Source organism: Oryx dammah, unplaced genomic scaffold (genome assembly GCF_014754425.2).
Source record: "Oryx dammah isolate SB20612 unplaced genomic scaffold, SCBI_Odam_1.1 HiC_scaffold_23, whole genome shotgun sequence".
NCBI classification, from domain to species: Eukaryota; Metazoa; Chordata; class Mammalia; order Artiodactyla; family Bovidae; genus Oryx; species Oryx dammah.
The window spans coordinates 130,072,108-130,093,359 of record NW_024070207.1 but is presented as its reverse complement, the minus strand read 5'-3'; the positions used below and the strand labels follow the sequence as shown (position 1 = coordinate 130,093,359).

The 21,252-nt window shown below is 54.6% G+C and overlaps 1 protein-coding gene across 1 annotated transcript in view; it reads right to left on the bottom strand.

Moving 5' to 3' along the window:
• MXRA5 (matrix remodeling associated 5) overlaps positions 1–20,401 on the bottom strand; it is a 26,775-nt gene extending 6,374 nt beyond the window's left edge. The window contains exons 1-6 of the mRNA XM_040266390.1: positions 20,184–20,401; positions 16,496–16,714; positions 13,680–13,809; positions 12,960–13,350; positions 6,598–11,589; positions 1,457–2,357 (exon numbers count right to left, since the gene is read on the bottom strand). Of these exons, the coding sequence (XP_040122324.1) occupies positions 1,457–2,357; positions 6,598–11,589; positions 12,960–13,350; positions 13,680–13,809; positions 16,496–16,714; positions 20,184–20,230 (6,680 nt within the window). The 5' untranslated portion in view covers positions 20,231–20,401. The remainder of the gene's footprint in view (positions 1–1,456; positions 2,358–6,597; positions 11,590–12,959; positions 13,351–13,679; positions 13,810–16,495; positions 16,715–20,183) is intronic.
• Between the last annotated feature and the right edge of the window lie 851 nt (positions 20,402–21,252).

Here is a 21,252-nt window from a genome sequence, read left to right as displayed (position 1 = left end):
ATAGATGGATGGATGGTTGGATGGATGGATGGGTAGACAGACATATGTATGTATGTATGTTTGTATGTATGGATGGATAGATGGATGGATGCATGCATGTATGGATTGATGGATGTATGTATGGATGTATAGATGTATAGATAGATGGATGGATGGACGGTTGGACAGGTAGATAGATGCATGTATGGATGGACAGAGATGGATGGATGGATAATCAGACAGTCTCTCGTGCTAGCTGAGGGTTTCTCAGCCTCAGCCCACCTGACACCTGGACTGGACGACTCTCTGATGTGGGGCGTCCTGGGCACCATGGGGTGTAGAGGAACATCCCTGGTCCCCACCCACCCTGTGCCGGGAGCCCCGCTTACCCGCTCCTGAAGTCACATCAACCAAAAATGCTTCCCCAAATTGCCCAAAGTTCCCCGGGGGAACAAAATCCCCCTTGGGTTGAGACCCATTGCTCCAGATTCATACATCTGGGGCGTGAAGACAGGGCAACAAGGCAAGGTGCATTTCCTTGTAGCCAAAATGAACTTTAAGGATTTCAAATGTGTGACCTTTGTGCTGCCACAATGCCTTTCAATTTTTCTTCTCCTCCTTTCCTTCTGTTGTTACATTTTAACATAACATCTTGAGCTTCTATGTGTTTTGTTGAAATTCGATTATAGAAAAAGAAGGCAAACTGTTTTTTATCTATTCTTGGGTTGTTGCTATTTAGTCGATGAGTTGTGTCCAACTCTGGAACCCCATGGACTGAAACTCGCCAGGCTCTTCTGTCTGTGGGATTCTCCAGGTAAGAATACTGAACTGGATTGTCACGCCCTTCTAAGGGATCTTCCCGACGTAGGGATCGAACCCAGGTCCCCTCCACTGCAGGCAGATTCTTTACCAGCTGAGCCACCAGGGAGGCCCAAGGATACTGGAGTGGGTAGCCTTTCCCTTCTCCAGCGGATCTTCCCCGCCCAGGAATAGAATCAGGGTCTCTCCTGCATTGCAGGCAGATTTTTCACCAACTGAGCTACCAGGGAAGCCCATTCATTCCAGACAAGGAAGTTGTTCCCTTTTCTGTCCGACCCCACAAAAAGGTGTCTCCCAATCATTGGGAAAGACCCTGATGCTGGGAAAGACTGAAGGCGGGAGGAGAAGGGGACGGCAGAGGAGGAGATGGCTGGATGGCATCACCGACTCAAAGGACATGAGTTTGAGTGAACTCCAGGAGTTGGTGATGGACAGGGAGGCCTGGCGTGCTGCGTTCCATGGGGTTGCAAACAGTCGGACACGACTGAGCGACAGAACAACAAAATTCCAAAGGGAGATGGAGGGAGGCGTCCCAAGAAGAAAACTCCAAGGGGAGGCGCAGGTAGGTGCCCGCGGAGGCATGCGTAGGTGTCCCCGGGAGCGCGCAGAGGTGCCCGGGGAATGATGGCGAGTCCGCAGCGCCCCTGTACGTACGTACCTGAAAAGTGCGTCGATCATCCGCTTCGATGGCAGCCTCCAGACGATGCGCGGCCAGGGGTCCCCGGAGGCACTGCAGTCCAGGCGGAGGGTGCCCCCGTAGCGGACGTCGGTCCTCTGCGGGGAGGTGCCGGTGATGCGCGCGTTGGCGGCCGCACGCTGCACCAGGAGCTGCACGGTCCGGCGCGCCGAGCCCACCAGGTTGGCGGCCACGCACTCGTAGCGCCCGCTGTCCTGGGGCGCCAGGTTGCGGATGTAGAGGGTCCCGTTGGGGAAGACGAAGAGGTTGCCGTGGACGAACTGCGAGGGGCGGATCTGGGTGCCGTCGCGGAGCACCCAGCGCACGCTGGGCAGGGGCGCGGCGCGGGCCGTACAGTGGATGTGGATGCTGAGGCCGGGCGGCAGCGAGATGTTCTCCGCCTTCTCCTGGTGGATGACCGGCGGCAGGGCCGCCACGTGCAGGCGGATGGCCAGGCTGTCGGCGCCCGCCGCGTTGCTCGCCACGCACTTGTAGACGCCCCTGTCTTGGAAGGACGCCTCCTTGATGCTCAGCGTCCGGTTCTCGTGCAGCGTGACCCTGCCCTCCACGGGGGACACGGTCTGCCACACGCGCCCGTCGGGGAAGACCCAGGAGATCTGCGGCGCCGGGGTCCCCTTGGCCAGACACTCCATGGCGATGGTGTCGCCCAGGTAGACGGTGACATCCTTGTAGTGGGAGGCCAGGATCTGGGGCTGCTTCACAGCAACCGACAGGAGGACCACCATGCGGTCGGCCCCATGCAGGTTTTTGGCCGTGCACATGTACTGCCCGCGGTCGTGCACCTGGACGCCCCGGATGACGAAAGTGCCGTTCTTCAGGACCTCGAACCGCTGCAGTCTGGTATTGGGGGTCATCAGAGCGCCTGGAATTAAAAAAAAATACCTGCCATCATGTGTGAGGCACACCGAGCCCTTTCTGCAAGGATGGAATAAAAATTATTAGTTAATGGGTCCATCTGTGCGTTGCAGCTGCCCAGGCGCTAAGTCATGTCCAACCCTTTGCAACCCTTCCCCCCACACTGGTCTGTAGCCCACCAGGTTCCTCGGTCGGTGGGATTCTTCCAGGCAGGAACACTGGAGAGGGTTGCCATTTCCTTTCTCCAGGGGATTTTCCAGACATAGGGATTGAACCTGAGTCTCCTCCATTGGCAGGCATGTTCTTTCCCACTGAGCCATGAGGGAAACCCTTTAATCTGATGCTCCTATTTATGTCCAAACAGCAAAAAAAAAAAGCCAAAGGCCCAATCCCCAGGACTTGCTCTAATCTTCTCCTCTGTGTGCGTGTGCTAAGTCACTTCAGTCGTGTCCAACTCTCTGTGACCCCGTGGACCGCAGCCCGCCAGGCTCCTCTGTCCGTGGGATTCTCCAGGCAAGAAGACTGGAGTTAGGTTGCCGGGCCCTTCACCAGGGGATCTTCCCGACCCAAAGATGGAACTGGAGTCTTCTGCACTGGCAGATGGGTTCTTTACCACTAAGCCAGCTGCAAAGCCCTTTAATTTATTGACTTCTCCCCTTTAGGTCCACACAGCAAAGAGCAAAAGACCCACCCCTCCAGAACGCACGCGATTGTGGAGGTACTGGGGGTGGGTCTTTTTGCCTTTGCTGTGTGGTGTCGCAGAGAGTTAGACACTACTTAGCACTCCTACGCCATCTACCTCTTTCCCACTTAAAATGTGCTGCAGTCCATGGGGTTGCAAAGAGTCGGACACGACTCAGCGACTGAACTGAACTGAACTGAAGTGACAGATGATAAATCCTGGAGACGGTGTGGAGAGAAGGGACGTCTCTTGCACTGTTGGTGGGAATAAAAGCTGATAACAACCACTATCGACAAGAGCATGGAGACTCCTTGGAAAACTAAGCATACCGCTAGCATATGACACGGCAATCTCACTCCCGGGCATATACCCTGAGAAAACCATAACTCAAACAAACAAACAAAAAAACACATGTACCGCAGCATTCACGCAGCAGTGTTTACAGTGATGACACGGAGGCAGCCTGAGTGTCCATCAACACAGGAGTGGATAAACAAGATGTCACACACACACACACACACACACACACACACACACAATGGGATATTACTCAGCCATGAAAAGGAACGAAGTCGAGTCCTTTGTAGAGAGGTGGATGAACCTAGAGTCTGTCATACAGACTGAAGTAAGTCAGAAAGTGAAAGTCACTCAGTGGTGTCCGACTCTCTGTGACCCCGTGGACTATCAAGTCCAAAGAATTCTCCAGGCCAGAAGACTGGAAGTGGCTGGTAGCCTTTCCCCTCTCCAGCGGATCTTCCCAACCCCAGGGATTGAACCCAGGTCTCCCACACGGCAGGTGGATTCTTTACCAGCTGAGCCAGCAGGGAAGCCCAAGAATACTGGAGTGGGCAGCTTTTCCCTTCTCCAGGGGCTCTTCCCGACCCAGGGATCGAACTGGGGTCTCCTGCATTGCAGGCGAATTCTTTACCAGCTGAGCCACCAGGGAACCGGTTACACAGGCACCCCGGTGTTCACTGCAGCACTGTTGACAAGAGCCGTGACCCAGAAGCAACCTAAGTGTCCATCCACAGAGGAACGGATAAAGGTGTGGTACACACACACGATGGAATACTACTCAGCCACGAAAAGGAACAAAGCTGAGTCTGCTGCAGACATGCGGAGGAACCCAGAGTCTATCGTACAGGGTGAAGCAGGTCAGAAAGAGAAAACCAGATATTGCAATATCGACGCCTACATACGGAATCTGGAAAGACGGTCCTGATGAACCTGTTTGCAGGGCAGGAACAGAGGTGCAGGTGTAGACAATGGACGACAGGTGAACACAGCGGCAGAAGGAGAAGGTGGGGTGAATCGGGAGAGCAGCGCTGAGATATACACACGGCCGTGTGTGAAACAGACAGACAGAGGGAAGCTGGGGTGTAGCCCAGGGAGCTCAGCTCGGGGCTCTCTGATCTAGATGGGGGGCTGGGGGCTGGGAGGGAGGCTCAAAAGGGAGCCAATATATGGATACTGATAGCTGACTCACGTTGCTGTACAGCAGAAACCAACACAGCATTACGTAAAGCAATTATATTAAAAAAAAAAAAAGTGGAGCTAACGAGGAACAGCGTTAGTCACTCAGTCGTGTCTGACTCCTTGTGACCCCCGTCGACTGTATCCCACCAGCCTCCTCTGTCCACGGGGATTCTCCAAGCAAGAATACTGGAGTGGGTTGCCGTGCCCTTCTCCAAACAAAGGAAAAGCTGGTGCTGAGAAGCAGAATCCCGGTCAGGTAGAAGAAGATGCACGATGGTCTCGGGAGGAGGCGTGGTCCAGGGACACTCTACGATGGAACAAGGTACAGAGGACGCTAAGGAGGAATGTAAATGGGGTCCCGGCAGTGGAGAGACACGCCTTCCGTCCGAGGCAGAGTCCTTTCAGAACGAAAATCCCCGTGGTGTCCCCCGGCTCGCTTCCTCCGGCAAATTCTTCATTAAATCATTAGGGAAGCGTTTGGCGTCCGGCGTGGAGCCTCTCAGAGACGTCAGTAATCCGCCTGCGTCCAGCACCTCTCACAACTGGAAAACGTCCAGCATATGCAGAGGTTAGCAGAGAACGTACAGCTGTCTCTAGCGTAACAGCATCGGTCACTTCCTGGGTTATCCACATGGCAGATGGAGGGGGAAAAAAAAAAAACAACCCAAGCTCCTGAACAGAATCCAAGCCTGAAGGACACAGCTGTGCTCGAAGAGAGGAGGAAAGACAAAGAGAAGGGAGGTACATTCACAGAGACTGCAGGGCCGAAACAGAGACGCAGATTTGTGGACACAGCAGAGAAATGAGACAGTGGATGAACCGAGAGAGGAACACTGACATATATACCCCACACGTGTAAAATACAGACAGAGACTGGCAAGCCTCTAAATAACACAGGGACCTCAGCTCGGTGCTCTGCGATGACCTAGAGCGGGGCTCATCACGTTTAGTTCCTCGTGTCGCCTAGAATCTGGACATCCAAGCAGATGGGTCGTTTTGGAGGAAGCAAAGTGGTCTCTGCAGCACCCCGGCCTGCCAAGTAGAGACCATTGTATGGACCCTTGTTATATGGGCTGAATTTTGTCCTTCCACCATCAATTCCTATGCTGGAGTTGGACCCCCTCCCTCGCCGCCCCTAGAAGCTCAGAATGCAGCTGTACTTGGAGATGGTCTTTAAAGAGGGGATGAAGGTAAAAAATGAGGTCTTCGAGGATGTGTCCTGATCCCATAGGGCTGGGGTTCTGATAAAAAGAGGAGATGGGGACACACAGACGGATGATCACGTGCGGAGAGGCCATTGACACGCCAAAGAGGATTCAGGAGGAATCAGCCCTGCTGCCACCTGGATCTTGGACTTCCAACCTCCCAAACGGTCAGAAAATAAGTTGGCTGCTCCAGCCGCCCCGTGTAGGGTGCTCAGCGACGGCAGACGGAGCTGACTCATTGAAATCACAGCTCTAGGTTCAAAGCAAACCAACGCCCGCCGAGCTGAGACCAAACTCCAGCGACCTTCCAAGCCAGCGGGAGGATGCAGGGGACTTGCCCTCACCCTCCCTTCCTGCAAGCCCCACGTGGCTTGTGGATGACTTCTGTACCGAACCTCACGGGGATAAGGCAAGAGGTTCCTTTGCGGAACATTTCTAAGCCTCGGGTTTTCATCATTTAGACTGTAGCCCACCAGCCTCCTCTGTCTGTGGGATTCTCCAGGCAAGAATACTGGAGTGGGTTGCCATGCCCTCCTCCAGGGGATCTTCCCGACCTACGGATGGAACCCGCGTGTCCTGCACTGGCAGGCGGAGTCTTTACTTCTGAGCCCCCGGGAAGCCCTAAGTCCCGCTTAGGAATGCTACGCATTTCCACGGCTGCTTTGAAAAACAAAAAACCCTCACACCCTTGTTCATTTCTTACTCCCCCGTCTCTGTAAACGGATACACCTGTCGATAAGATTCTCTGGAGTCCTTTCCCATCACACCTACCTGTTGTCCTCTTCTGAGAGTCTCTGCTTCTACATGGACTTCTTATGCTCAAGGAACTGACCCCTCTTCACCTACCAGCCCCGCTTAGAACGCCCGACATGTAAACGCCCTACCTGTGGACAGCTTGGTCCAAGTCACGAACGGCTTGGGCTTCCCCGTGGCCTCACAGGGGAACGTGACGTCTGTCTCTGCGGTGACGGTCACGGCCTGCGGGGATTTGGTGACGATTTGCGGCTTTTCCCCGAGCGTCCAGAATTTGGATGCGGGCAGCCCTCCAGCAGAGAAGAGCTTTCCGCTGCCGTGATGGAAGCTTCTGGAGAGCAGGGTGGAAGACGTCACGAAGGGGATGGAGCTCCGGGTGGAGGAGACCGGAGGGACCGTCCGAACGTTCGTGGACGGGAACGCTGTGGTCCTGGGCGGGTGCAAGACAGGAGGCGCTGGGGGCCCCAGATCCATGTGGAAAATGCTCTGAGAGTGGATCCGAGTGTAAGGACCTACATTGACCTTCCTGTCTTTCAACGCCGGGGCTGGAGAGCTGGGTCCCTGAGGTTTTGGAGTACCTCCTAACTGGGGGAAAGAGACGGTCCTGTTGATAAAGAAAGGGAATCTTCCGCCGGGAAGAGGAGGCGGTCTCGAATTCGGAAGCTTGCCCACGGGGTCTCTTCTTATATCGGGCAGGAGGTTATTTGCAAACGATCTGGAGTTGCCCTGGAATCGGTCAGCTCCTTGGCCGGTCACTGTACCCGGAACGCTAGGTTTGGACCCAGGCCACGAAACCACCATGGGAGTCGTCGGATAACTCGGTGATCTCGGAGTCGTCGTGTGCCTGCCCTCCGGCCAAACCCTCGACGGGTACGTGCTGACTCCCGGTTTGCGGGTCAGGTGATGAGGGGGCTGGAAGGTGACCCAGTATCTGAAGGGGCTTTGTGTGACCTCGTGCGGGGGTCTCACGGTTCCTCTCGGTGGGATCGGTGTGGCGGGAACTCTGGTTGGTTGGCGGAAAACCGGGACCCTCCCAGCCTCTTCTGGAGCATGGGGAAGCACGTTTTTCATTGTACCATCAAAAGCTTCCTTTCTTAACGGCTCCTCTGGAGTCAAGGTAAACCTGTCCTGCTTGGAAGAGGGTGTGGATAACTGGTCTGGCTTCACCAGATGCCGAGTCACTTCGTTATTCACAGAAGGCAGTTTGGTTTCTGGGGTCCCCACGTAATGTAAGGAGACGTGGTGTTTGGAAGCTTCCCAGGCTGGGGATGTCCCTGAAGTAAGAGGCGGTGTGGGCTCTGCAGTGGTCTCTGCGGAGGGTATCAAAGTCGTGGGTGGGAATGGCGATTCTGGCTCCTCCACTGGGGCGTGAGTGGACACGCGACCCTGGGGTCCGATTTCAGAACGGACGGTGGCTTGAGTGGTTTCACGGCCTCTCTGATCATGGATGGTGGTTTCCGCCAGACTCGAGGATGCCTCTGCTTTTAAGACGGGGAGAATTGTTGAAGGAGCCACCCGCTGGGGTTGAAACAGCGTAGAGACCGCTGCTGAAGGTGAAAACTCAGTAAGCAAACCTAGATCCGCCGACTCCCTCACAGAGGGTGATTCTGTAAGAGCTTCCGAAGGGCTGGCAATAGGTGGGTCTGTGTGTTCCATCCCAGGCTGGGTTGCCCCTGGGGGATCCCAGCTCGTCGTTTTTGGAAAGGGAGACGTCAGAGACGCCTCCTTAAACCCTCTCGCCGGGGAGACCTCGGCCACAGAAGGTGATACCGCGTGAGCGAGTGAGCCTCCAGGGACCACGGTTTCATAGTCCCCGAGGCCTGCGACACCATGCTTTTTCATTTCCTCTCCGTCTGACGCGGGCTCACGTGTGACTGGAGTGGTCTCTCGGGATCTGCCAGGAGATGAATGTGTTTTGCTGATGCTGGCTGTGCTGTAAGCTTCCACGCTGGTTAGCTCCCGTGGGTCTCCAGTAGTGAAAGAGACAGTCGTAGGGGAAAGCGCAGCTTGGAAACTGGGGGTAAAAGAGGTTTTAGGCTTATCTTCTGGAGAAAGGCTGGGCTTGGACACAGAAGCCGCAGAGCTCAGGGTGGAAGTGATGTATCGGTGTTTGTTGCGCCTCTTGCCCTGTCTTCTGTGTGGGCTGCCCCTGGATACGGGTTCAGCATGGTCCTCCGTGTCCAAGCGTCCGGCGGTACCTACGGCGCTGTTAACCCAGGTCGTAGGAACCAGAGAACTCGCCACATGAAGGCTTGGAGTCTTCACTTCGGGGACTTGGGTCGGTGGAGTCGAGAAAGTGTCTGTTGGGGCAGACGTCGTATGTGGGGTCTGTTTATGGCGGTGTCGGAATTTGTGGGGTCGGAATCGCCTCCTCCCGTGGGGCCTCTTTCGAGAAGGAAGAGTGGTCAGCGCCAACGATGAAGTGTCCTTTTGGGCTGGTGTGATCACTGGTGCCGTAGTTGTGTCCTTGTGAAACACGACGCCAAGCGTGGACTCCCCGGGAGACTGCAAGTCAGTGACGCTGTTCACCACTTCCTGCGTCAAGTCAAGCGGAGTGGTTGGGTCTACGGGTTGCCCATTTCCCGCGACGCTTCTGGAGTCTGTGGGGTGCGTCTCTAGCGTACCCCCTTCCTGAAGTGTCTGAGAAGTCTCCTCCGTGTCCTCGGGAGTCAGTGGGTGACCTGGAGTGCTTAAACCAGTTTTTATAAGCTGCGGGCTGTCTGTCTGTTCCTGGAGGCGTGTTTCAGCTGGGACGTCGGGTTCCCCTAAGGTGGGGTCTTCAAGTGGCTCAGACGTCCTGGCCTCGGCAACCCACGAGGCAGGAGTTGGCGTGAAGCGTGTGGAGGCCTGTTCTTTCACAGTCTTCTCAGCTGGTTGTGAATTTGTCCCCAGGTCGGGGTAAAAGTAGGTCACAGTCTCAGACTCAGCCAAGGGTACGGCGTCCATCGGAGATTCATCCTCAGGGGATGTAGACTCCGGCATGGATCCAACATGGAGGGTAGACCAGCCGTCTGTGGCTACGTTTTCCTCGGTGGGCTCTTTGTGTTCCATTTCCAGGGTCTGCAGAGTAGAAGATTCATAAAGGACAGGTGCCAGTATCGTGGCTGGGGTCTGGTTGAAGTCAACTTCAGTGGGAGTTGCACCCACGGTCTTCTCAGAAGAGTCCTCGTCAATAAATTCTTCCGCACGAGTGCTTGTCACTCTGGGTTCACTATGAACGACTCCATCGTGGCCAGGTTGGAGCAGAACGGTCCTAGGGGAGGAGACAGCACTGGAAACCTGCTCTTCCTCGGCAAATACGGACATATCTCCCGAGGATTCTTCTGCACTGCTCGTGGTCTGCACAGGCGATGCTGAGCCGGGAGCGACGGCAGGCGGAGGTGGAGTCACTTCTTGCCTCATCAGTGAATGCGAGCGGACTGTGAGGACCTGCGGTCCTTCTGTTCCCTTAGGGAGCTTTCTCCCACGGACTCTGGCTAAGATATCTGCCCAGCGTTCTGGATTAATCTGCTTGTTGGCCACGTTGATCCTCCGCCTGGACTCGAAGACTCTGCGGCCTTCGGCAACGTTGGTCTCTGGCTCCTTTGCTGGGTGCTTCCAGGGTTTCAGCTTTCTGCGCCCTTTCCTGGTCTTCTTACCCCCACTGCCAGCGTCATCCGTTGCTCTGATTAACACCTCTTGGTCCTGCGGGTGGAGGAGTGTCCTTGATGCGTTAACTTCGTCTCCCATGCCGGATCCGCCTTCATCCTCCGCGATCTCGCCTCGCCCTCCGGAAAGAATCCTGCCTCCTGGGCGCCCGCGTCTTTTCGGAGACCCCTTCTTGCTCACCTGGACCCCCACCGTAAAATGATCCGCCCCTCGCTGGTTGACGGCCACGCATCTGTAGTAACCGCTGTCACTGCCTTGAACCTTGGGGATGGAAAGGGTGCCGTCAGCCAGCACGTAGGCGTGTGAGGCGTTGGCCATCGCATTCAGCATCCTTTTGTTTGGAAGGATCCAGCTGATCTGGGCTTCCGGCACGGCCAGCGCCTGGCAAGGCAGCATCACGGGCTCCCCTGGGTTCTTCCGAATGGTCACCGTATACGCGTCGGGAGGCTGAATGACCGGCGGCTGCACCAGGACCCGGTAGAGCATCCGGTCTGTCTCATCCCTCACCCGAGCGACGCACTGATACAGCCCAGCATCCGACGGCTGCGTCGACCTGATCTTCAGCCAGCCGCTGCTGAGGACGGAGAACCTGCCGTCGCGGTCTTCCATCGGCGCTTTCACGACGGACCCGTCTGGGAGCACCCAGGAGATGGAGGGGCTCTCGGAGGCCCTCACGTTGCAGCTCAGTTGGCAGGAGCTCCCCTCCAGGACGGTCTGGGCTCTCTGCACGGCTCTGCCGGGCTCGATCATCACCCAGCTTCTGCTCCGAGACAGCCTCGCGTCCTTGGCGGACACGGCCAGGGCGTGCCGAGACCAGTAGGAGAGCACCACCAGTTTGGCCGAGCTCAGACGCCGGTTGAGCTGCAGCTCTATGGACGGCTGCGTGACCCACTCCGGCTCGGCGAGGATGTGGGCCCTGACGCCCGTGTAGTACAGCGTGGTGTCATCGTCGGCGTCTTGCCTGTACTGGTAGCCGAGCCTGGGGTCTTTGCCGAGCGCGGGTTCCCGGTGGAGCCTCACGGGGGCCTCGCTGTAGTAGGCGATGAGCTTCCAGAGCTTCTCGTAGCTCTGCCGCGTCATGGGACACTCGAAGTCCAAGGCGACCGTGGCGTTGATCTCTATCTCCTGGGGGTCCGTCTGGTTCAACTGCAGCCTGTGCACGGCGGTGGGCTTCCTGATGCCACAGACCAGCTGGACCGTGTTCCCGTGCTCGTCGCTCATGTTCACGGACACGTTCCACGCGGGGAACTGGAACCCGTCCGGGGAGAAGGGCAGGTCAGCATCCTCGTCTGCGTCCTGATGTTCCTCGCTACTCCGGCTCCGGTTCTGTCTCAGCGGGGACTCGATAGAAGGCTTCTCACAGCGGACGTCCTGGAGCTTCGGAAGCTCCCGTCGGTGCCACTGCTTGGGACTGAAGCACGTGGTACAGAGCTGACCCCCTTCGTACGCTTTGTCCTTCTTACACTTCAGGACCCCTGAAACACAGCAGCAGACGAATGTGCTCTGAGTCAGTGACCCGAAAAGTGGGCACAGGATGAAGCCTCTATTTGCGTTTTATCACCTGAGTGCATCTCAGCCAAGATTCAAGACCTTACCTACCTGGTGTCCGTGATGTCACCTAGGAGCTTAAATCCATTTAACCCTGTGTGTGCTAACTTAGGGTCTGGAAAGTTCTTGACAGGGAGTACTTTTCAAAAAGATATTGTTAGGGACTTCCCTGGTGGTCCAGTGGCTGAGACTCCATGCTCCCAACTCAGGGGGCCCGGGTTCCATCCCTGATCAGGTAACTAGATCCCACGTGCGGCAAGGAAAAGACAGTTTTAAGGTAACAAGGTATCTGTCTCCATACGTAGGATGCAATCTTCCTTTTATGAAGGTTCAGGAGAACCTATGTAAGTCTCGGCAAGCCACGAACGTATTTCCAGGTGCTAGAACCAACTGGGGGGCTTTCCTGGTGCCTCACGTGGTAAAGAATCCCCGTGCAATGCAGGAGACTGGGGTTCGATCCCCGAGTCAGGAAGACCCCCTGGAGGAGGATGTGGCAACCTACTCCAGTCTTCTTGCCTGGAGAATCCCATGGACAGAGGAGCCTGGTGGGCTGTAGTCCACAGGACTGCAAAGGGTCGGACACGACTGAGCGATTAACACTTCAGAACCAACTGTTGGCATAACTCATTTCCTATCGACCTTTCATAACTACATTTTCTTTTGCAACAATTTTTCATCTCAGGCAGTATTTTCTTTTTTGGATTCACACTCTTACTCTTGGCTTCCTGGACACTCAATCCTCCAGAGTTTTGTCCTTCTCTGGCCAACACTGACGCTTTGAGCGTTTCTCTGCCCAACTCATTATGGATGAACTATTCCTGGACTCGGTCTAACACCCCTCCCTTCTTGCCCTGCCCTGTCGGTGAGGGTCTCGCCCACGCGGGTGGTTTCAATTACCGTCTACTGGCCGACGATGAGCTCCGTCTGTGCTTCTCCGTTCCAAACCCATCCTATGAGAGGCACACCGACGCCCTACTTGACAAGCCCATCAAACGGTGCAAATGCTCCTCAGACTGATGTCTACAGAATCAAACCACATTTTCCTCCCTGCTAAACGTCGCTCGGCTTTTCTGTATTCACCCGGGCCAAGTCGCTTTAGTCGTGTCCGACTCTTTGCGACCCCATGGAGTGTAGCCCCACCAGGCTCCTCTGTCCATGGGGATTCTCTAGGCAAGAAGAACTGGAGTGGGCTTCCCTTTCCTCCTCCAGGGGAATCTTCCAGACCCAGGGACTGAATGCCGGTCTCCCGCACTGCCGGTGGATTCTGGACTGTCCGAGCCGCCTGCGCGGTTCCTACCTTTGGATCTGGCGTCCCACTGCAGAAACCAGGTCATGTCACAGTCACAGGCCCACGGATTGCCGTGCAGGTAGAGGTTCTCGAGAAGCGGCATGTTCTGCAGCATGCCGGCGGGGAGAGTGCTGATGGCGTTCTCGGCCAGGTAGAGGTGTCTCACGGTGGAGAGCCTGAAGTAGTCCAGGAAGGTGAAGGTGGAGAAAGTGGCGGGGTGCAACTGGTGAAGCAGGTTTCCCTCTAAGTGGAGGAGCCTCAGGGAGGTTAAGCCCCTGAACGCTTCCGGGTGGATGAACTCGATCTGGTTGTGGTCCATGTGGAGTCTCACCAGGTTCCACAGCCCCTGCAGGGTCTCGCCCGTGATGACGCGAAGCTTATTGTAGCTGAACTTGAAAACCTACAAAGACCAGAAGTGGAAAATGTCTCTCAGTCGTGGGGACAGCCTTTCCCTTCCCCGGGGGACATTCCCAACCCAGGGATCGAACCCAGGTCTCCTGCATCGCAGGAGGATTCTTTACCAGCTGAACCACCAGGGAAGCCCAAGAATACTGGAGTGGGTAGTCTATCCCTTCTCCAGGGGATCTTCCCGACCCCGGAATCGAACCTGGGTGGCCGTGTCCTCCTCCAGGAGATCTTCCCGACCCAGGGACCAAACCCGTGTCTCCCACACTGGCAGGCAGATTCTTTACCTCTGAGCCACCTGGGAAACCACCACGCCTGGTTTACCTGGAGCGAAATGAGGTCTCTCAGAGCCCCGTCGGGGATGCTGGGGATGTCATTTCCATGGACCATGAGGAGCTCCAGCTTCGTCAGTCCGGCGAACGACGTTTCCGACAAAGCCTGTATGCTATTAAACCTAAAAAAGAAAAAAGAAAACAAAAAAAAGGAAAGTCATTTCTGGAAAAAAAAAAAAAAATCATTGGGGCTGTCCCAACAGGAAAGAACAGCTCTTTCTTTCAAAACAGGAAAGAGCCACTCTTTTTCGTTCAATGCTGAATGAGAACCCTAAAAAAAACATCTGTGTGGGAAAGAAAATCAGGAGCGCTCTGCCAATAATTGGTCATTCCCCGAGGGTTTTCAGCCCTTTGCAGACTGCTAACAGGCAACGCAGACCCTGAGTTCTGTCTGCAGTAGACACTGCTGTTTTCTCTTTTGCTTTTTTTTCCCCAACAAAATGCACCATGCCAGCCTCGTCATCTCCTTTGAGGCTGGACTTCCCTGGTGGCTCAGACGGTGAAGAAGTCACCTCCGGTGCAGGAGACCCAGGTTTGATCCCCCGGGTGGGGAAGATCCTCTAGAGAAGGGAAGCACAACCCAATCCGCTATTGTTACCTGGAGAATCCCATGGACAGAGGAGCCTGGAGGGCTCCAGTCCATGGGGTCACAAGAGTTGGACACGAGTGAGCGAATAACAGTATGGAGAGGACAGTGATATTATGAGTGATATTCTTCAACGATGTGTACTTGGATTTTTTTTTGAATTTTCAACTGGAGGATAATGGCTTTACAACATTGTATTGGTTTCTGCCATACATCAACATGAATCAGACAATAAAACCATGGTACGGTGAATCAAGTTACACATTAAGCCAGAGGGAAGTATTATGTGTTGGTGCCGTGAAACTCATCCTGGTCTTTTTATTTTTTCGTCTTTGGAAGGACTGATGCTGAAGCTGAAGCTCCAATCCTTTGGCCCCCTGATGCGAAGAGCTGACTCACTGGAAAAGACCCTGATGATGGGAAAGATTGAGGGTGGGAGGAGAAGGGGACAGCAGAGGATGAGATGGCTGGATGGCATCACAGACTCAATGGACATGGGTTTGGGTGGACTCCAGGAGTTAGTGATGGACGGGAGGCCTGGCGTGCTGTGGTTCATGGGGTCAAAAAGAGTCGGACACAACTGAGCGACTGAACTGAACTAAATATTACACAAAACCATCTCAAGATACTGTTGGCCAAAGTAGGAAAAAGAGTTATTTTGATATCTGCCTTTGCTTCCACTGGCCACATCTCTGCGTGCTCATTTGCTAAGTCGTCCCACTCTTTGCAACTCTATGGACTGCAACCGTCCGGGCTCCCCTGCCCATGGAACTCTCCAGGCAAGAATACTGGAGTGGGTTGCCCTGCCCTCCTCCAGGGATCTTCCCGACCCAGGGAATGACCCTGCGTCTCCTGTGTTTCCTGCGCTGCAGTCAGATTCTTTACCGCTGAGCCAGCAGGAAAGTGCAAGAGACAAGAGTGAACCCAGGTCAACTCTGTTTTCCTTTCTACAAACTCGCAGCGCCCGCTCTACCCTGATTCAAAGCAGCTTTAGTTCCTCTTCTGCATAAATTGGAAGACTGTGAAAAGGAAGCTGGTTTTAAAATTGTCAAACGATTTAAAGATTATAAAAAGGAAACGGTTACTATTCTCTCTTCTGGCAAAGCCAACGTCTTTTCCCTGTGGAGTGATCATCATCGTGGTTAGATGTTTTTTTTCAGTCAAGTTTGCCAAGCCTTTTTTTTTTTTTTTTTGGGAGAGGGGTTTTTCGTGGTCCATTGCTATGGATTTGCAAAGTGTTTATCTCACTCTCTTAACTGCTCATTCCTTCACTCTTGTACTGGACCTTCTAATCGGTAAAGGCAAGAATTTTCGAGGCTCTGTACTCAAAGAGGACTTTGTCTTACTAAAATGTCTATTCATCAAACCCTAAATAGTTGTGTTGTTTTATAGCTGGGAGGAAGTAGCTAGCATATTTTGCTGAAGAACGCCAAATGATTGTTTACTATTAGAATTGTGCAAATGAGGGTTTAGTATGAAAATTTTATGAGTACCTATAATTCGGGGAAATGGACACTTGGGTATAGAAAGTATATATGGGGATAGAAGAAAACTGAAACATAAAAATTCTCCCTGAAATGAAGGGGTTCAATCCCTGGTCTGGGAACTAGATCCTATATGCCTCAACTAAGACTTGGCGTGACACAACTAAAGATTCTATATGTTGCCACTAAGGCCTGATGTAGCCACATAAATAAATATATTTTTAAAAAACTGCTTAAAAGACATCCATATTTTAAATAGGCAAAACCTGAACGAACTCTTATTTCATCAAAGTCACGATTGAGTCATACTGATAATTTACAGGGTCAAAGATGTCTCACTCATTTTATTTATCACTTTGTAATAACTGCTGAAATCTATTTAAACGCTATCAGCATATTTATGCGTGCGTCATATATTCTGCATCTGCAGTGTATTAAAGAACTGTTATCAATGGAAATTTAGGAAGGAGCTGAAGCTGTCTCTGATGGTTCATAAGCTTTGTGACAGACATTTGTGCTGATTAATTAATTCAGATACTGGCCCCCAAAGGACCCCATGTAGTAGAGTTATACATGTCCTCTTAATTAGGCCCACATCATGCAAGGCACGGTGACCCACACACGAATACACCCTCACCATCACGTACGTGCTCACACACCCGTACACGAAAGACGAAACCCGCCCGCCCGCCCGCTCGCGAGGAGGCTGAGATGGCTCAGAAGGAATGTGGTACAAACCCCAGATTGATTCTTTCCACATGTGGAGAGATCCCAGCGGGCACAGAAGCCAAGGAGCGGAACGTGCAGTGGACTTCGCTGGGGACGTAGCAGGCGCAGGGGTGGGGGCAGGCCAGGGCCACGTGGGGGCGTCCCCAGAGCAGAATCAGCACCATGGAGAGGGCTCGCCACCGCGCCCATGTCATCGGCATCTCGTCAGGGTGGGCCATCCCGGCACACCTGTCGGGGAAGCACACAAAGCCAGGTGTCAGACAGCCCTTCCGTACCGCCAGCTGGTTTTACCACCACTGTGCCTCACGACGCTAAGCTTCACCAGGCGTCAGCGTGGGACGTCTGAGTGACGCAAGGCGTGTGCGTGGAGCAACACAAAACTTAAATTTTTTTAATCGTCGTTCGCCACTCAGTTTAATACAACTGTAGAATACAGCCTTCACTTCCGACATCGATATTACGACTTGGAAATGGCGTTGTGTTGTAAGGGAGGGTATGAAATTGACAGGCCCAGTGGAGTGGATAGCTGTTCCCTTCTCCAGGGGATCTTCCCAGCTCAGGGATCAAACCCGGGTCTCCCGCATTGCGGGCAGATTCTTTACCAGCTGAGCCACCAGGGAAGCCCAAGAAGACTGGAGCAGGTAGCCTATCCCTTCTCCAGGGGATCTTCCCAACCCAGGAATCGAACCAGGGTCTCCTGCATGGCAGGCAGATTCTTTATTACCTGAGCTACTAGGGAAGCCCTGTACATACCAACAAATACAGAAATGGGTGTATATATACAAATATATATTTGTATAAATGTATGAAAGGTGAAAGGAAAGGGTTAGTCAATCAGTCATGTCCGATTCTTTGCAACCCCATGGTCTGTAGCCCGCCAGGCTCCTCTGCCCATGGAATTCTCCAGCCAAGACTACTGGGATGGGTTCCCATTTCCTTCTCCAGGGAATCTTCCTGACTCAGGGATCAAACCCAGATCTCCAGCATGGCAGGCAGATTCTTTACTGTTTGAGTCACCAGGGAAGTCCTATATGCATAAATATGTGTTTGTAAAAATGTATATATTTATATATACACACACAAATGTACAAATATATGTATATGTAAATATGTATTTGTATAAATGTATATATAAGGGCTTCCCAGGTGACTCAGTGGTAAAGAACTTGCCTGGAAAGTTCAATGAAGGAAAGTCAGGAGACACAGGGTTCAATCCCTGGGTCAAGAAGATCCCCTGGAGGAGAAAATGGCAACCCACTCTAGTATCCTTGCTGGGAGAATCCCACGGACAGAGAAGCCTGGCGGGCTACAATCCATGGGGTCACAAAAGAGCTGGACATGACTTAGCAACTGAACAACAATGTGTATATAGACACAAGTATATACTTGTATAAATGTGTATATATATATTTGTGCTGATATATAGCAATGAGAAATTCCATGGACAGATGAGCCTGGTGGCCTATACAGACCACGGTGTTACAAAGAGTCAGACAGGACTGAGCGACTAACACCCACACATACTTGGACGACACATACATTCATGTTTCAACTCAGAAAAGTAACTGTTCTCTGTTCACCTCCGATGTTTATCTCGAGCCGTTACATACTCTATATAACCGAATAACAAGCTTCTCAGGAAATCCATTATGACCAGAAGTGTTTCCTTCTTTTAATGGCATTCCATAAAGTTTTACTCAGACCATCTTCAAGGGCTTATAGAGATGTTCACTAAAGCAGAATGTATTCCACTGTATGTGAATTTGTCTCCTCTCTTTTAATTCTGCCCGCGCCCCCCCCACCTTGGAAGAACCAAAATGTTGAGAAGGAAAAACATTACTCTTTACCAGGGAGCAAATCTGGAGAAACGTCTGAAAAATCTGCCGTGAGAGAAAGAGGCAAGGGATAGCCTGATGAAGAATCTTGAGGGAAACAAAAAGGGTCAGTAAGACCAAAACAAGACACAGAGAGAGGAAGGAGAAAGGACAGGAAAGAAGGGAGGTTAGAAGGGAAAAAAGGGAAAGAGAAAAAAAAAGAGAAAAAAGGAAGGAAAAGATCAGCTACAGTATTAGGTTGCATCAGCCGCTTTCTCCTTTAGAAAGTCAGTGACTGGTTCTTCGTGTATCACTCATGCCTTCATCAAATCACACTTTCGCCAACTCTTGCATGAAGTTTATGGATCAGTAACAACACAGGGAACACGGTTAGAGAAAGGCGCCCGTTCCCGAGGGTGGCGAACCCTGACTTCTGATCATAAACACTGCATTTGCTCCCGCCTTGTAGGGACACCCCAGATGCACGCACAGCGTTTGCTGCCCCTTAGGGAACCTGGGAACGGACGTTTTCTGAAGCCCTTATGCCTTTCGTTTTTCAGCTGCTCCTGAAGAGCAGATGGTGCAAGCAGCTTTGCAAACACCGAGCCCAGGCGCCTCCTCTCCGCCTAGGAACCGACCGGCTTCTGCAGAGCTTTTTTTTTTTTTTTTCGGTTCTCCAGGCCCCTCACCCGCGCGCTTGACACTCCACACGGGCTCATGCCCAAGCCTTGAGCACGCAGGCGAACCTGGTCCCCGGCGTCCCGAAGCCTCGCTTCCGGCTCTCTACCCAGAGCACCCCCAGAAGACCTCAGGGACGCACCCCCGCTCCCCTTTGAACCCCAATCCCGAGGCCTCGCGGGGAAGCCTCCCTGAGTCTGCACGATCTCCGGGCACGCCCGGTGAACCCCGGGAAGCTGGCCTCGGGGCGCGAGGCGGTCGGCGGGCGTCCACCCGGCTGGGGAGAGACTGGAGGGGCCGGGCGCGCGGCCTTGTGCCCCTGGCCGGCTTCCAGCGCGCGCGCTCCGGACGCGCCCGGGCAGGCTGCGCTGTGACTTCACAAACGAGCTTTACCGGAGGGCCTCTCAGGTTACCCCGAAGGTCTCCGAGGCCAGAGACTCGGACACCAAAGGGCGTCTCTCCCCCCAAATCATGACTTCCCCAGCTTGCGCTCGGCTCAGACACCATCCCCCCCCAAACCCCCGTCCCCTGGCAAAGGAAGGGGGTTGCTTTGCGTCTCCCCACTTTGCAGGGCAAAAGAAGGACGTGGGCGGGGGTTGGGCGTGGAGAGTGTTAGGGATCTGGAGAAACTGGGGAGACGGCCCCGCAACTGTGACTTGCCTCTCACCACCAACGCAGGAGCGCGGCCGGTTACACTTGAGGGTCTTCTCCGGGGTTCCCGGGGGAGGTGAGCGAGGCCACTTTGGAAAGGGGACCTTAGACCTGCTCTGTGCATCTTCCGGGATCATTTCCGTCAGCGTCTGTGCTGGACGGTGATGTGCTGTGCTTAGTCGCTCAGTCGTGTCCGACTCTTGGCGACCCCACGGAATTTCACGGAATTCTCCAGGCCAGGATACTGGAGTGGGTTGCCATTTCCTTCTCCAGGGGCATCTTCCCCACCCGGGGATCGAACCCAGGAGTCCCGCATGGCGGGCAGATTCTTTTACCAGCTGAGCCACCAAGGAAGGCCGTTCTGGATGGTAGCTGGAGCCTTAACGGAGCGCCAGGAAACGTTTCCAGAAGGCTTCTCTGCCCTCGCCCCCTGCTCCCCGCAACGCAACACCGGTCCCCTTTCCAACTCTCTCCACCCCTTGCAGACAGAGCCGCACCCCCACCCCACCTCCCCAGCAACGGCCGGGGGCGCCCCGGCAGCCCTCGGTCCTCACCTGTCCGTCGGAAGCCGCGACCCACGGGAGCGGTGCGCCCAGAGCATCCACCGGGCCAGGGCGCGCGAGTCACCGCCGGTGGTCGGCCGGGGCCATGTCCTGCTGCCCGGGGGGCGAGGCGAGGCGGCTCGGCTTCCCAGCGCGGCGCCCTTTTATTCCCGTCGCCGAGAGCCTTCCCCGAGAGCACGCCTCGGCCCAGCCCCACCCTGCCCCACCCCGGGGAGACGGGGCGCGGGGGACCCTGGCCGCGCCGCTGCCGCGCGCTCAGCCCTCCTCTCGGCTCCGCATGGCGCCGCGCACGGCCCGGGTGGGCACGCCTCGTCCACGCCGGTGGGGCGAACCGCTGGTACCCCGCACACACACGGCCGGCTGGAGGAAGCTGGAGGGGCTGGTGCGGGGGTCGGGGGGTGGGGAAGTATCCGGGCCCCTTCACCCCCGAGAGGAACTCCGGGGGGTACCCGAGGGACGGAGAGATAGCGGGGAGCGCACAGCCCCGAGGTCTGAGCCCGGAGCGCCCTTCCCAGCAAGACTTGGAGGAGGACTGTGTCTTTCTTTTCAGTGGGGGCAAGAGAGAAGGAACACGGCTTGCGCTCCCCAAGGCGGGCTGGAGTTTCCTCTGGCGGCGCCTCCGGACCCCGAGTGCAGGCTGCAGGCAGCCGGGGGCGCCCGCCGGCATCTCCGGAGGAGCGGTAGGCGAGGCTGCAACCAGAGCCCCCGGCCACGCCCTCCCGCCTCTGCTGTGGCTCCTGGCAGCCACCATCCCTCCTCCAACCCGAATCCTCTTGCCAAAAAAAAAAAAAAAAAAAAAGGTGGAATGGTTTCTTTTTTTTTCTTCGTCCCGGTTTGGAGAGCCTGAAGGGCCTGGGCCGGGATGAGCACTTTGTGGAGACCTGAGGTACATGGAGGGCTGCAAGGGAGGGCTGGGGAAATCAAGGCTGGAGAGGACAGTGCTGTCTGTAATGCAGAAGGGGAAGGGGGGAGAGAAACACCTGTGTTGGTTTCCAGGAGGAAGAACTGGGAAAAAAGGGCAAGGGGTTAGGTGAGGGCTGTCAGCAGGGAGACCACCTGG